The sequence below is a fragment of the Manacus candei genome, unplaced genomic scaffold, assembly GCF_025592945.1.
Source record: "Manacus candei isolate 608988 ecotype Guabito, Panama unplaced genomic scaffold, ASM2559294v1 h1tg000084l, whole genome shotgun sequence".
In the NCBI taxonomy this organism is placed as follows: Eukaryota; Metazoa; Chordata; class Aves; order Passeriformes; family Pipridae; genus Manacus; species Manacus candei.
The window spans coordinates 4,642,868-4,658,755 of NW_026138132.1; the positions used below are offsets into that span (position 1 = coordinate 4,642,868).

General features: G+C 53.0%; 1 protein-coding gene across 2 annotated transcripts in view; it reads right to left on the minus strand.

Moving 5' to 3' along the window:
* Window positions 1–242: 242 nt before the first annotated feature.
* The window catches only part of GFPT1 (glutamine--fructose-6-phosphate transaminase 1), a 42,565-nt gene continuing 26,919 nt past the window's right edge, over window positions 243–15,888 (minus strand). Inside the window, exons 15-19 of one of the 2 annotated variants that reach the window (XM_051812059.1) lie at window positions 13,780–13,894; window positions 13,313–13,440; window positions 12,252–12,419; window positions 11,782–11,943; window positions 243–933 (exon numbers count right to left, since the gene is read on the minus strand). In XM_051812059.1, coding sequence (XP_051668019.1) covers window positions 904–933; window positions 11,782–11,943; window positions 12,252–12,419; window positions 13,313–13,440; window positions 13,780–13,894 — 603 coding nt within the window. In that variant the 3' untranslated portion in view covers window positions 243–903. Of the gene's footprint in view, window positions 934–10,899; window positions 11,191–11,781; window positions 11,944–12,251; window positions 12,420–13,312; window positions 13,441–13,779; window positions 13,895–15,888 lie in introns of those variants that run through there. The other variant, XM_051812058.1, reaches the window with a different exon arrangement.

Consider the following 15,888-nt stretch of genomic DNA (forward strand, 5'->3'; position numbering starts at 1 on the left):
GTCCATCCCTCACGTGCTCTCTGTGTGAGACACAACCCCCCCACACTCACAGGCAGCAGAGAAATTTGGGTCAAAGCCACCAAAACTGCCACTGAACAGGGAAAGAAGGGGGAGCAGGGGGAGTCATGAACTTGGCTTTGTTTCTTGGGCTGCAGAAGCCAAGAAGGGAAGAAACCATCCAAGAGCAGACAAACTGGCATCTTTAAAGCAGAATACTCTGCTTCTGGAACTTGCTTGAAAAATCAAGACAATCTCTGGATAATTTTATTGTTTCAAACCTACAAACAAGACAAGAACTGCAGTGCAAGACACAACCAGCGAGCAGAGTGAGCTCTGCCACTTCTCCAGAGGTGGTTCTGGGCTTTGTTCAGTGCTGAACACTCACAGTTGGGGTGCTGAGCTGGGCTGGGCACAGCAGGTGGGACCTGACTGATGCCATTGCTGCCTCAGTGGGGCCTGGGCTGAGCCCAGGGCCAGGGAGAGCCCAGGGTCAGTCACCCCAAGGATGGTGTCATCCCAAAGGTGGTGTCACCCCAGGGATGGTGTCACCCCAGGGTCAGTGACAGCCCGGGGTCAGTGTCACCCAGGGCTGGTGTCAGTCACCCAGGGCTGGTGTCAGTCACCCCAGGGCTGGTGTCAGTCACCCAGGGCTGGTGTCAGTCACCCAGGGATGGAGCAGCCCAGGGGTGGTTTCACCCACACCCCAAGGATGGTGTCAGCCCAGGGCACCCCAAGGGATTGGTGTCACCTCACAGCTGGTGCCAGCCCAGGGTCAGTGACATCCCAGGCTGGTTCCAGCCCAGGCTGGTGCCATCCCAGGCCCTGGGCTGGCTGCCCACAGCTCACCCTGCTGCGGCTCCTCGAGGTGGCCGAGCTGGCTCTGGGCTCCCGGCGAGGACGGGCTCAGTCTCTGGAGGCAGTGATTCGATCCACCTGCAAAAAGGACAGGCAGCCATAAAAACAACAGCCCTGGGAGCAGGGGGTCACCTTCTGGTTCCAGCTCTGGCCAGGGGTGTCCATCCAGCACCCACAAACCGGCCCCGGGGTCACCCTGGGGGTGGAAACCCCTGGAGATAACCCAGGGTATTGGATTTCTGGGGTGTCACTGCTGGGTGAGACAAAGGAGGGCTTTGTGTGTGCAGGGTAAGGATCCAGCCGTGGTGGGATTACTCACTGCAAGAGAAGTACTGTGGGAAAAACTCGGCACAATGGGGGGGTCAATCCCTGCTCCCAAGGGGTGTGTGACAGGGCAGAGCTCCACTGCTCCGTCTGGCCCGTCTGTAAACCACTGTGGAGGTCAATGCCACCCCCTCTGCACCTCTGGGACTGTGGGGGAGTCTGCAAACAGCCCTTGGGGGGAGTTGGGTGTTGGTGAGTCAGAGACCGTATTTTGGGGACGCTGCTCTACAGCTATGTCAGAACACGCTGGGCTCAGGCCCAGGCCAGCACTGAAATGTCTTGGCTGTTGTTTCTCTGTGAGACCACCCTGCACTGCACCTCTGGGAAAGCTGTGGCTCCTGAGGGACCAAGAGGCTGGGCATGAACCCCAAACCCACTCGGGGGAAGGCAGACACAGGGTCTGTGCCACATCAGGTCCTGCTTTGAAACTGCCTGTGAGTCACTCAGGACCCCCTGCTTTGGGCTTTGCTTCCCATTCCCATTCTGGGAAGCAGCATCCACAGGCTCTGGGGCCTCAGGAGCAGCTGTAGTTCTTGCTCTATTTTTCCCAGTCATGGAACACTGGCAGGTATTTCCCTTTGGAACAGGACTGTCCACAGTGCTCTCCACAGCCACTGAAACAAGCAGAAAGTATCACAGAGAGCAGCATTCCCAGGCTGGGAGTCCTTATCCCAGCTGAACATTTCCCTGCTTGTTCCTGCTGATGAGAGAAGTGTTTCTGGGTTGCTGCTCCACGGTGTTAAAGCCCAGGTCTTGTTTTTCCTACACTAAAGCAACCATCCACATCTACTCCAGAGCAGCTTTTCTAGGAGCTGTGGCCAGTGTAACTCCAGCTGGTCACATCCAGCTGATGCATTAAAGGCAAGACAACTACAAAGGAATTACTTGTTTTATTGATTTTTCATATAGGCCTTGGCCATGACACCGCTGGGACACGTGGTGACCCAAATGGGAGGGGTGAGTGTGAGATACAGAGCAGGCCCTGGAGAGATGGGGCAGATTTTAAGCTGCAAAGGGTTTAGGAGCAGGTTTGAGCTCTGGCTTTGTCAGACCAGCTCAGCAGGAGCTGTGCCTTCAGTGGCACCTTGCACTGCACAGAGTGGCAGCTGGTGGCTGAGCAGTGGCTGTCCTGGGAGGGGAAAGGACAGATGTCCTTCCCTAACCCTAGGCCTAACCCTAACCCTAGCCCTAGCCCTAACCCTTCTCTGGGGGAGATGGTTGCCCCCCATATGTGCCTCCTGCCCCTCTCAGAGGTGACTGTGCTGTGCCTTCACCCAGGGCAGCCCCAGCCTGCAGCTGCTCCCAAGCCCAGTCCTGCCCCTCAGCTGGGCCAGCAAAGCCCGGGATGAAGCCTGGGACCATGGCAAGTCTTGCTCCTGACTGGCAGCACCTGGAGGGGAAGGAGGGGCAGAGGACTTCAGACCCTGCTGATCCCTGTTCCCTGTCTGTGTCCCACAGCCCTGCAGCACAAATCCCTCCCTGAGCCCCGAGCTCCGCTGGCAGGAGACGTTCTCAGAACCCCCTCACACCCCCCAGGGTCCTGCAGGGACACCCTGGAGGCACTTCCTTCATCCAACACTTTAGGCCCTGTGTGAGCCTGTCCTGAGAGCCTGAGGGAGGTGCTGTGGCTGCTCCGTGGGCTCAGTCCCACTGTGGGGAGGAGGAGGAGGAGGAGAAGGAGGAGGAGGAGGAGGAGGAGGAGGAGCAGGACTGCCCTTCTCTGTCACAAGGGGTGTAACACATCCAGGGTCACAGAGGCTGTGACTCCTCACAGTTTGGTTCAGCAGGAGCTTTTCCTGTGCGTGTCATTCCCAGCTTGGTGCAATCCTGAAATCCCCCCGAGCTCCAGCAGGTGATGGCCGGAGCCTCAGCTTTGCTGTTGTGTCCCCAGGGAACTGAACGTCCCGTCTGGCGTGGGGCACGTGTGCCTTGAGCATCCTCAGGGTGCCCCAGCTGGGGCTGGCTGGATCTGAGAGAATTCCAGTGGTCAGCAGTTCCAAGGCTGGGCTCGGGAAAGCCTCTCTTCCTGGGGACAGGAGCTGCTGCCAGAAGTGCCGGCAGGAATGGGAGTCCCTGCCACAGTTCACAGCGGGACCACAGGGGCCCCTCTGTCTGTCCTGGTCGTGCTCCTGCACTGCTCTCGTGCTGGAGAGGAGGTTTTGTAGCTCCAGCTGGGTTTTCCCAGTGTCCATGTGCTGACAGCCTGGGAGGGTGGCTTTGGATTCAAAAGCAACTTCAGGCACATCCCTGGGGTTTGCCAGTGAGAGGAGTCAGCCCGTGCAGGCTGGAGTGTCCTGCCCAGAGCTGGGACCAGAAGCACCCTGGGAGCTGCAGGAAGGCTGGTCTGGGCTCTGCTGGATCCTTCCTCACAGTGACTCCCTGGGCAGAGCCTGCCATCCCCTGCAGTGTCCCGTGCCCTGCTCTGCTGGGCACCCAGAGCTGTCCTGCTGCAGCTGGGAGGCTCCTGCCACCCCCTGCCCTGGCCCTCTGGCTGGTGCAGGTCAGTGCTGGGCACAGAGGGGATGGAGGAGCAGGGAGGGCCCAGCTGCATCCCTGCAGGTTTGCTGACTGCTCCTCTGAGCAGGAGCTGCAGCAGCACTTTGGTGCAGCCAAGGTTTGCCTGTGCAGGTAATTTTGTCCTTCACAAGGTGCCTGGGTGCCCTCCCACCACTCTGAACGTCCTGCCACGCTGGCACCCATCCTGCACTGGTCCCTGTGTGTGTCCCAGTGCAGGGGAGCCCTGGGAGCCTGCCTGGGCTGAGCTCTGGGCCGGGGTGCTGCTGGGAGTGCCCCAGTGTGCCTGGGCTCGCTGCCCCTGCAGGATCCTGGGTTACAGCTCTGCTGCTGCTCCCGCCAGACACAGCCCAGCAGCCTGTTTGTTTGAGCCTGTTTCCATAGGAATTCGTAAGGACCATGGGAGCATACTTCATTTGGCCTAAAGAATGAGACTGTGGAGAGGGAAGGAGTCCTGTCCTGCCTGATTTGTGGGTCTGATTTTCCTCTGAGGCCGGGTCACCTCCTCAGCACTGAGCTGGCCATCCTGGCGAGCCAGCTTTTCTTCTCCAGTGCCTGCACTGTGTTCCAATCAGCTGATAAATGCATGGAAATAGGTCAGAAACAGCCTCTTTTCAAGCACACAGGGTGGGTTTTGGGTCAGGCTTGCAGAAACACAGCTTTTATGCCTGAGCTGGAGCTGAAGAAGTGTCCAAGTGCCATGTCAGGCTGTGCCTCCGGCGGGAGCCGATGGTCTGGGATGTCTCCGTGGCCTCTCTGTCCACGTCTGACTGGGCCACTGCAGCAGCACCAAAGGATTTGCCTTCTGGGAGAGGACAGAGCTGGTCTCCTGTGGGATAAGTGCAGAGCACTGTGGGCTCCTCTGCCAGGAGGTCGGGGTGCCCTCGGGGCTCTGGGGGCAGAGGTTGCTCAGGGAGCTGCAGCAGAGCTGGAGATGAAGCTGAGCTGCTCATCCTGTTCCTCCTTCCTCCTGGGCCTTGCAAGCTGCAGGAGCTGGGGAGGTGGCAAAGCACCAACAGATGCAGCAGCAGGGAGGTGCTGGAGGAGCAGCCCAGCACGGGGAGTGGGCAGTGGGAAGGCAGCTGCTCACCAGTGGCAGGGCCAGGATGCCCCACCGAGGGGAATCTCCATCCCTGTGCAGCATTTTTCCACGTCTCCCAGGAAGTCCCATCAGCTGTCACTAAAGCTGAGGCCCCTAAACCCCCCTCACTGATGGTCTGAGTGCCTGGGGGTCCTGCTCTGGCACTGGGGATCCTGGGGGCTGCTGCAGGGCTCGGGAGCCACAAGCCCCACAGGTCAGGCCGTGGGTCACAGGGGCTGTCCTGGGGCTTTGTGCTCTCTGTGCAAAGTGGGGGTGGCTCCTTCACTTGGTGTGTCCCCACACCGTGGGATGAGTGTGCCTGGCTGCTCTCCTGGGGAGGGATCAGCACAGAGCTTTTACCTTTGAGGTGTGCAAGGAACTGCTCTCAAAGCAGCCTGTGAACAGCAGCTGCCCTGGGCAGCAGAGCAGGAGGTGTAAGGATGGCTCCAGTGCAAACCAGTGTGAAACAGCACCCTGGGAAGTGGGAATCAGTTCTACAAGCAAAACACCCCTTCCTTGTTCTGTGTCCAGCCAAATGTTGCTGCACAGTAGCCTCCTTCCAAACCTTTCCATGTCCAGAGGGGTCTTTTCCCTATAGACTGTGCTTCCCCCCGAGGAGCTTACAGTGACCTGAGAACTGGCTGTTTGGGGGGGCATTTGCTGTGTGTGCCCCAGGTGTGCTCTGCAGTGGTGAAAAGCATTGACCAGAGAGCAAGAGCATGAGGTGTGGAAAAGCCACCATTCCCAGGGTCTTGACCAAGCACAGCCCTCCCAAAAGCCCAGGTGAGCACCACTTTATACCAGAGGCAAATTAAAGAAACTTCCCTGGGTGTGTAGAGGCAGCAGCGGGTTGAGGCTCAGCTCTGCCTGTGCTGAGGGTCCACACACTGTGGGGACGTGAGGGGAACGTGGCAGGGAGCTCTAGAGGGGCCCAGGAGAGCTTTGGAGCAGACAATCTAATATAATTTATTCAAACCAAATGCTTATGCCTTTCTTTGAGTCCCTCTTGGCTTCTGGGAGCTTATTTATCTGCAAGTGTCAGCTCGTATGAGGCAAACTGCGCGTGATGGGAGAGTTTCTGTGCACGGGGCCTGCAGGTCCTTGGCCCTGTGTCTGACTGTTCTTTGCCACATCAGGATGTAAGGAAATGGTTTTCTGGCAGCCAGAGCTCAGGACTGAGTGGAGAAGGACCCAGCCTGTGGCCCTTTGCAGCTGCCTCTGCAGGGCCACGTGTATCAGCTCAAATGAGATGAGCTGTCAGTGGCTGGCCCAGGTGGGCAACGAGCACTGGAGCTCCTCAGGGTCCAGCCCTTGGGGTGAAGGACAGAAACAGGGGTGCCCTGTCCCCCCCACCAGCCTGTGACAGAAGCTGACACGTCCCAGCCCTCAGTGGTGCAGAGCCAGGAGCAGTTGGTGTTCGGGGACAAGCTGAGGCTGGTGCAGCCCCGGAGCCACCTCAGGCACCCACCAACTGCCCAGGACGAGGCCCTGCTCTGTTCCCTGCTCCTTGGGTGTCCTGGGCAGCTGTGAGCCCAGCCATGGCAAGGACAGCCCCCGGGTGGGGCTGTTGGACCTGTTTGTTGCTGGTTATCCCTGCAGAGCCGAGCAGGGTCTTGTTCCCAGCTCTTCCTGTGCTCCCAAGGACACACGACCCTTGTCCCAAGGCAGGGAGCTCCAGAGAGGAGCCTCTGGACCTTCCAGTGCTGGCACTCGGAAAGGCATTGGAGAGAGAAGTCTGAGCTGCTCACTTTGTCTGACAAAATAAACAGATGTGTTTGATGCTGCTCCCCTGGAGAGGTGAAGATCCCTGAGGAAATGAATCCACAAGCAGCTCCAACTGCAGCAGGGGTGGGATTTCAGACAGCCTTTTGTCACTGGGGGTCACCCAGGCATGTTTTAGCCATGACTGAGCCCCCAGCTGTTGTCTGAGCAGAACATGCACTTCATTGTACCAGCTCAGCAGCTCTGGGGCTGCTTCGTGCAGCTGCCTGGCCCTGCCTGACCCAGACAGGGCTCTGTCCTGGAAAAGAAACCAGGAATTTCAGAAGTTGTGGAATGTGTGTAATATCCACTGAGCACAAGTCAGGTATGGGCTGTGCTGGCTGTGACTGCTCTGACTCAGTGACAGAAAACAGGTAATTAAATAAGAATTAAGGTACAGAAGGTAACAGAAACAGTTCTGCCCTAGGGGGATTTCATGGGCATTCTTGGAGAGTGGAAAAAAATCACAGCTGGGAAAGGGAGGTGAAATTCAGGCTGTACCTCTGACTGGAAACAGCCTGGCTGGGCAGGAGGGGAGAGTTAAGCCCCAAGGTTTTCTGCTTTGAACACCCTGCCCTGAACTTCCTCAGGGGTTACACCTGTTCTCAGAGCATTTAACTAAAGACCAGTAATTCCATTTGTTTAATGTAGGGCACTTGATTTTATTCAAAGGGTGAGATACAAAAAAAGTAAGCAAAAAGACAAAACCCAAATTATAAAACACTACAGACAAAAGTAAGACATCTTCTGCATCGAGCACATGACAGGAAACACGGTACAGTCTGGTCCCCACAACCCAAAGCCAGCTGGAAATGTACAGCAGAGGCAGAGAGATCTACAAGGGAGGAAACGTGGGCTTTGCCACTCCAATGGCTATTTACAGAAACTGAATTGAAGGCAAAGAGTTTTCTTTCGTTTTATGCAACCCAAACACTTCTTTGTTTCTTCTTCTTCCTGTTCCTGACGAAGAGGAGGGACTCCATGCTTTGAGGCAAGTTTGGTACATTCAGGTAGGATCTAAAATTAGCCACAGCTAAACACTGACGTGCTACTCAAGCCCTGAACTTCAGTCCCTGCCTCCATCCAGCTCGGGCCACCAGGCACCTCCTCATGGCATCAGGGACTGCCAGGGACAGCCAGAGAGGGGAAAGGCCCAATTCTGCACTTGGGTTGGTTTTACTTCTACCTTTAGATGTTTCACACTGCAGCTCAACCAAACCTGTGTGTCTGGGCTCAGCTTAAGGCTCTGAACTGAGGATTACATGTCAGGTCTGTGAGCTCTGTCCCACTGGGCTGGGAAAGGGTCTGTGGGAAGCTTTTGGCTCCTTCAGTGCAGGGGGTTGAGCCCGACCCAGTAAGGGTGTCCAGGCAGGATTTTGGACAGAGGAGATGGATCTGCCCTGTCAGTGCTGCCCCTCACAAGGACAGGGCACCCAGACACTGCTTTGTACAACAGTTCTGACTCCTCTGACAAACCTGGGAAAGAGCTGTTCCCTCCCTTCTGCAGCAGAGCCAGGAGGGAAAACCTTGCTGACATACATTCCATATATTCCACATGCAGCTTAATTTCCATGTGTGTGTGGAATCTTCCTGTCAGCATGGAATCTGTCTGGGAGCCATTGGGCAGAAACAACGTGTGCTGAGCTGGAAGTTCTCTGCTCTTTGGTAATTAAAACCCCCTAAGACCCATGGGTGTGTGCTCCCCTTTGAGGGGAGGAAAACTCACATCAAAATAAACTGTGACCAAAGGAATGGAATAGGAGCTGCTATTCCAGATGGAAAGGCCTTTATCTGTATTTACCTGTGGCTCAATTTTAGAGACAGGGCTACTGAATTTTTTCAACACCTCAGTGAGGAAGGAGAGAATTTTACTGGCTCAGTAAGCAAAACATTCATTTGGGAGAGCAGAAGACTGACTGGCTGTTAATAAATATCACAAGACATTCTAAACGTTTTCTAAGGAAAAGAGAAACATCATCTGTTCATCAAAATGCAACACATGGACAAAATGAGGTAAGGAAAGCTAAAAGAGTCCTTTGTACATTCTCACTTCACACTGCATGGCAACAACAACACCGAGACGCTGACCGGGTTCCCTGCACGCTCAGCAGGGAGATTCTTCACACAGGTGTGCTCCAGAGCATCCTTGGACACCGAGCCCTACAACATCCAAACCCTGGGGCAAGGAGCTGCTACCCCTCTGCTCTGGCAGCCAGGAGCTGCACACACTGCAGGCACTTTGCTGCAGGAGGTGGGTGCTCACCACTGTCCCCTGATCCCTCGGGAGTTCAATCCTTCAGTTCCAAGGAACAAGGATTTGTCTGTCACAGCACAAACCCAAAGAGCTCAGCACTATCTGTACAGTTACACTGACGTGGGAGTGTCAGACTTAACATTTCTAACTCAGACTCCTGTTCTTTGGTCCTCTTTGTACACAGCTTTCATAAATATTTAACAGCCTGCAATAACAAACTTCTACAGAACAGCAACTGGTATCTAACAGGGGGGTCTGCCCCCCTTGGCTGGCAGACCTGGCAAGCTGGTGGGCCCTGTGCAAGGCAGGGGAAAAGCAAGGCCTGCTGCAATGGGGAAAGAGATCTTAAATCATTCTCTTGCAGGGTTGTTTCCCAGGAGATCCCAATCCAAGGACACTGCACCTCCCCGTGCTGGGGGGATCCAGGGGATCTCTGCCTGGATCCAGCCCCCCACGGGACAGGTTTGCACAGTTTCTCTTAAGCAAGTTGGGTGGGAGGAGGAGGAGGAAGAGGAGTTGTCTTCCACTAGTCAGCACTAAACATGCCTTGTTTTTTCCTCAAGGACAATTATCATCTCCAGCTGAAGCAGGGAGGGCTACTGGTCATGTCTAGGCAGAGGCTCAGCTGTCATGGGGCAGTGCCTCATACACAGCATCTGCTCACCTAAAATGCAATATTGACTACTTTGTTCTTAAACAGACACTGGCAGCACAATGTGTTCATAAACTAATAGTCTGAATATGACAGATTAATAAACACATACATTGGTTTTGAAAAGTTGTTTCCAGGCACACAGTTTTCACACTCATAATAAAACTGAGCCTCGAGCTGACACTGAACTGAAGTGAAATAGTCACTGTGGGTTCATCCGAAGTGGAATTGCTACAGAGTCTTTGGGAACACTGGATCTGAGCAGTCGTGGAGCAGCCTGGGTCACTGCTCAGCAGTGTCACCCTGTGCCAGGGGAACCAGGACTCACAGTCCCCAGCCACTGCACTTGGCAAAGCCCTTTCTCAGGGGCAGTGAGTGACCTGCAATATTCACTTTACACCTTGTAGCCTGGTTTTTCTTTCAGGGTGCCTGTGTAAGGCTAATTCAACACCCAGCAAGATGGTAGGAAATCCACCCTTTTGCATTAGGAAATACATAGTAACTGCCCTTTGATGACTCTGAACAAGTCAGGTTTTAAGTCCTGAGGGCATATTTTCCATGTCATTTCTGATTCTCTGCAAGTTTGTTATAAAACTATTACCAGGGTATTTATTTCTGTCATGTCTACAGAGCCTTTTTATCCCCTTCAATTTTAAACCAGCTGAATTTGACACATATAAACTGCTGCTAAATAAACCAGAGCCCTTGGTGTCATTAGGGGACTCTGGCTAAGTCAGCCTCAGGAAGGAGCTTTAGTGCCACCTCTGCTGGAGAGACATAAGGTAAAAATACAGAAATGCATCCAGAGCAGTGAGTGACCTGCAGCAAAAACACAGCACAAAGCTGGAATTCAGATGTGTCACAGTCCCCCCCTGCTCAGGGCAAGGGTAAAACCCTCAGCACAGGAAAACTCCCGCTTGTTCAACAAAACCCAGCCCACAGCACCAACAAACACCAGCACAGAGTGAGCACTGCCCCTGCTCCTCCTTCCCCCCAGTGCTCCCAGTCACATCCAGTGTCCCACTGGGCACAGCAGCTCTGTGCTGGTGTCACACAGAGCCCAGGCCACCGAGGCTACATGAGATTGTCACTTGCTATGTTTTTGGCATAGTTAAAATCCTGCTGAAGCAAAGTTACTTCCTTGGCACAGTCCCCACGTGCCCAGAATCGAGGAGGTCGTGGCAGGGCAGTTGGATTCCCTTCTGTACATGAGGCAGAAATTCACCCCAAAGGCTTGTTTACAGTTTGGTTCCCTGGTAAAATATCTGCACAAGCATGACCAGCACCAGCTCTTGTTCCAGTTGTATATTCTGGGGTCCTGCTTCACTGCCTGAGAGCGTGACAGGTGATTAATTCATTCAGTGCTTTCTCATCAATGACTGGAATGAGCCACACTGGGGCAGAGACAATGACATCAGCTCAAAGTAAAGTGGAGGGCCTCTTACCTACTAGACTCAGTAATCTTTAAGAAAACCATTTAACATCTTTCATGGAAGTCTATTGTTCAAAAAAACCCAAAGCTATTGACATAGCATGTGGAATCAACTGGACAATCACTAATGTAATGGAATTATGGTGATCTTATACACAAACAATGATTTACCAAAATAAGATTTACCTAGGGGGCTTTAAAATCAAGTTATTTTGGTACCAAAAAAAGTCTTTCATTTAATTCCCCTTTGCCCCTATGATTCAGATGATCTTTCACTCTACAGTTACGGACTTGGCCAGATTTCTTGGAAAATCAACCTGCAGAGAGGGAGGAGAAAGAACACGCTCGTGAGTATTTACACACTTTGTTTGTTTGTGTAGAACTTTGTAACGTGTGGAATGTTTGCTCTGCTTTAAATTGAAAACAACTGAACATATTCTCATGTCAATTTAGCACAATCAGTGCAGAAAAAGTCCATCACCTTAATTGTTACGACTCCTCTGTCAAAAACCAGGAGCAGATTCCTCTAGTCCAGGTTGTCACAGTGCTCAGATGATAAGAGGTCACTGATAACAGGTCGAGGCCAGTGTCTGTGTTAAGACCAAGTACCTAACACCAACAGACTGCTTGCAAATAGCCTTCTGAGGACTGTTACCTTCCTTTGAGCCTCCTAGCAGCCCTGCAGACCCTGCGAGCTCCTCCCAGCACAGACACTCCACTGCACCAGACTCAGCCACATGTCCTGGGCTCCCCCCAGGTCTGCACTGGCCAGGGCTGCCCTTCACCCTGCTCATTCCAGCAGCTCAAGCATTACACAGACAACCCCCAGAGCCTTCCAGCCTCACCCAGGCACTGTGCCAGCCCTGCAGAGCACACAGGAGAGCAGAAGGAAGCAGTGCTGTACTCACGTCGTATCCCCGGAGCACGGCGAGGTGGAAGGCCAGCAGCTGGAGGGGGATGACACTCAGGATCCCCTGCAGACAGTCCACTGAGTGGGGAACCTTGATGGTTCTCTTGTTGTTCTTAATGGTCTCGATGTCCTCCTTGTCACAAATCACCACAGGTCGCCCCTGAGACAGAGGGAAATGCTGAGGAAAAGCAGGTCTGGAAGGTCCTTCTCTCGCTCTGTTCAGAGCATTAGCAGCAAAAACTTATCACTTAATTTGGAACCCAACAGCTTCACATCCCCTGGGCAGCCCTGCAGGGTACTTAAGGGTTAACTAGAGCACACCAGGCTGCTGCAAGAACAGCTCTTGAAACACCCACAGTATTTACTGGGGTCCCATTTTGGGCAGTGACACTGAAGTGAACAGCCTGGGAACTGCTTCTCTACTAAAAGCAGCATTTCTGACACCCTGCAGACACTCCAGGTCCTCACCTGCCGTGCAATGACCTGCTGGAGGGCGTTCTGGCACTTGGCATAGGTGTGGTCTCTCATGATGATCATGATGACGGGCATGAGCTTGTCCACGAGTGCCAGGGGGCCGTGCTTCAGCTCCCCTGCCAGGATCCCCTCGGAGTGCATGTAGGTGATTTCTTTAATTTTCTAGGTGGGGAAAAAAAATTCATAAAATTTGAGCAAACTTGTGATTATTGTTTTTTAACCACCTCTGTGGATTCCTCCACTTTGTAAGTTTTTAAAGCTTTCTGGCTCTCCCCAGGTCCAACAGGCAAACGAGTCAGCCTAAAAACCCAGATCCGAGCAGTGCCCCTGGCTGGGCTGCCACCAACACCCACAGTCCTAACACCAAACCCACCACAGCCCTTGTGACTTGCCATCAGCCAACATATCCCCCATCACAGTCTGACTGGGCAGACAAAGGCTGGGATATGCCTGGAGGTCACTGGGGGACTGCACTTAAACCAACAGGAGTCTCCTCAAATGTAAAAACTGCAATTTATGGGCTTGGAAAGTACACACTCAGCTTTGGATGGTGAGTGTTTCTGGAAAGCTCATCCCAACACATCAAAGACCTGGATTTATTAGGGTGCCCAGCGTGTCACAATAAAGCATTCCCAGTGTGAGTGGGGCAAACACACCCTTTCAACCCCGTGTAGCCTGTGACATGGGAATCCTTGAGGAGCAGCCTCAGCATTGTTAGGGTGACTTTTAGCTATTTATAATCACAGAATCACGGAATGGTTTGGCTTGGAAGGGACCTTAAAGCTCATCCAGTGCCATCCCCTGCCATAGGCAGGGACACCTTCCACTAGCCCAGGCTGCTCCAACTTGGCCTTGGACACTTCCAGGGATGGGGCAGCCACAGCTTCTCTGGGCAACCTGTGCCAGTGCCCCCCACCTGACCCAGCAGGTTGGCCACACACTAGTGCTGCCAGCTGCACTCACAGCTCTTGTAGCCCCTTCTTGCTCCCTGCACAGAGATCTAAAGGGCACAGCTAAATGTGTTTGAACCAGCTTTAAATAAGGAAATCTCTTACCAGAGCTCCCTCCAGACATGTGGCATAGTGGTAGCCACGTCCCATGATGAGGACTGACTTCTGATGGTACAGCTCTGTGGCCAACTTCTGGATCTCATCATCCATGCTCAGCACTTCTTTAATTAAGTCTAAAAGGAAGGAGGAGAATCCAAATTGTGTGTGCTCATAGCCTGTGTCTCAAACTACACACATTTCATCCTTCACAGGCACAGACAGCAGGGACCTGCAAACAGCCTGGACTCAGTGTTTTACTGGTCTAGTTTAGTGGTCTGAGCCCTGAGAGAGAACAGGGCTGGAACAGCCCCTCTGGAACAGCCCCTCTGCACTCACTGACCAGGGTGACTGGTCCAGGCCTGCTCAGACCCAGGGGTTCCCAAAGATTCAGCACTTCCCCTTGGTCTGGACCCCCAGGGACTGTTTAACTGGGCACTGGGGGTCTCCAGGAGAGCACAGCCAACGTGTCCTACCTGGTAGCCCCTTCAGCCCACGCATGATCTCCTTGCGCCGCTCCTGCATGGAAATCCTGTCATCACACATCATCAGGGCAAACATCACCAGGGACACAAACTGGCTGGTGTAGGCCTGGGGGGAGAGAGGAAACGTGTCATTGTGGCACCAACCAGGTAGTTGTCACCTACCAGGTAAAACCCTCAGGCCAGCTCTTGGCTTATTCTTAACGCAGCACCAAGTGGCAGCTTTTGTTCCAATTCAGTAGCAAAGATGAACACGAAGCTCACAGGGCAAATCTCATTTGAGCAGATCTCCAGGGGGAGGCACACAATGATCTCCTCATGCTCCAAGACAGTCAGGCACCACAGCCAAGATTTTACATCCTGAGATTCTCTGACAATTCCTAAACCCTGTTTTGTGACCACACCTGTGTCTTTCTTCACTGCAGGTAAATGCTGCAAACACTGGAGATGGGCAGAGCCACTGACTGGAGAGGGACATGGAAGCCCATGACAACCAGCTGAAATTCCTCTGGGCCTCAGGCCAGGTGAGTGATTTCCCACTTCTCCTCTCTAAGAACAGACCCTGAACTCTTCCCCTGTGCCCCCTTCCATCTGTGCCCACTGGGCCCTGGTGGCTGGTGCCACTGACCCTGGGGAAGAACCCCCTGCACAGGCAGTGAAATGCTCACACTGGGGCAATTCTGTTCCCAGAAACACGTGAGGGACACTCTCCAACAGCTGCTGCACAGTTTGCCCTCTGAAGTCCCTGCAACACAACTGTTATGAAATGGGCTGTGGGGCCAGCCTGGGACTGAAGTCTCTTAGAAATAAGACTGAGGTTTGTAGTATTTGTCCCTTTCTAAGCAATGATCAAACAAACTTCCATGTTGCTCTACTGCAGATTTAAACAGCTCTGGAGGAATCCAGGGGAGCTTCAGTTATGCTGACTAGAGCCTGCTATGGAATGGGAGCTGCTCAGCTTTGGTGCAGCTGGAGGTCACAGAAGCCCACAGCACCAAGCAGCCACACTGACATGCTTGGGTTGTTTAGAATATTCTCAAAGTGAAGTTCTGGACAACCTGAGGGCAGAACCTTTTCAAGTTCCTATTTCAAATACGCACAACTTTGGTAACCCCTCACATGAGCAGAGAAAAAGTGCCATTTATCTCCAAACTGTACTGTTGGCCATGCAAGAACAACAGGGACAAACAACCCGTTCAAGAGTTTCTTGTAAGAGACTCGTGAATTTTCCATGATCAAATTCCCCAATGAACTGTTAAACTCGAATGTGGTTTTTGGCTGAATTTATGTAACAGATTGACATCATCTCGCCTCTAAATATAACTAAACCAAAGCAGATTTCACCATGCAGAAGCACTTCATCAAAATGAAATGCAGCAAAGCAAGTTATTTTGTACTGTAGCACACGTAGCCAGAGTAATCCTGTTAGGTGGACACTGGTTTTCTGTGAAAAACCATTCCACCACTTGGCAAAAGTATAGTCTTAATATCAGAGTTTCTTTGGTAAAGAAGAGCTTGTCAGGGACTTAAGAGTAGTCAAGCTTTCCATTGCCTTGTCTATCAATCTTTAGACTTAAGTTTAAACTGAGTGTGCACCTCAAGACACATGATGGCAAAGAGAGAATTCTTGCCTTTTAGAAATCATCCTCTCTGAGAGCCATTTGTTTTCAACATTTAATATAATTTCCTTATAACATTTCATTTTAAAAAGAGATTAAAAAAACCCTTTGCAAGCTACAAGTAAAAGAAAATGAAGAGTGTTGGTGGGCACGTGGTCTGGGACTACACAACGACCGAGAGCAACAGGAAAGAAGGGACTGAAAGCATTTAAAGGGGGAGCCACGTCAGAGCCAAGCCCTTCAGGGGGCTGCAGTGACAGTGACACCAACAGCTGGAGGGGTGGCTGGCTGGGCTCACCTTGGTGCTGGGCTCAGCCTGGTGCTGGGCTCACTTTGGTGCTGGGCTCACTTTGGGGCTTGACACACCCTGGGGCTGGGCTCACCTTGGGGCTGGGCTCACCTTGGTGCTGGGTGCTGGGCTCACCTTGGTGCTGGGCCCACCCCGGTGTTGGGCTCACCTTGGTGCTGGGTACACCCCGGTGCT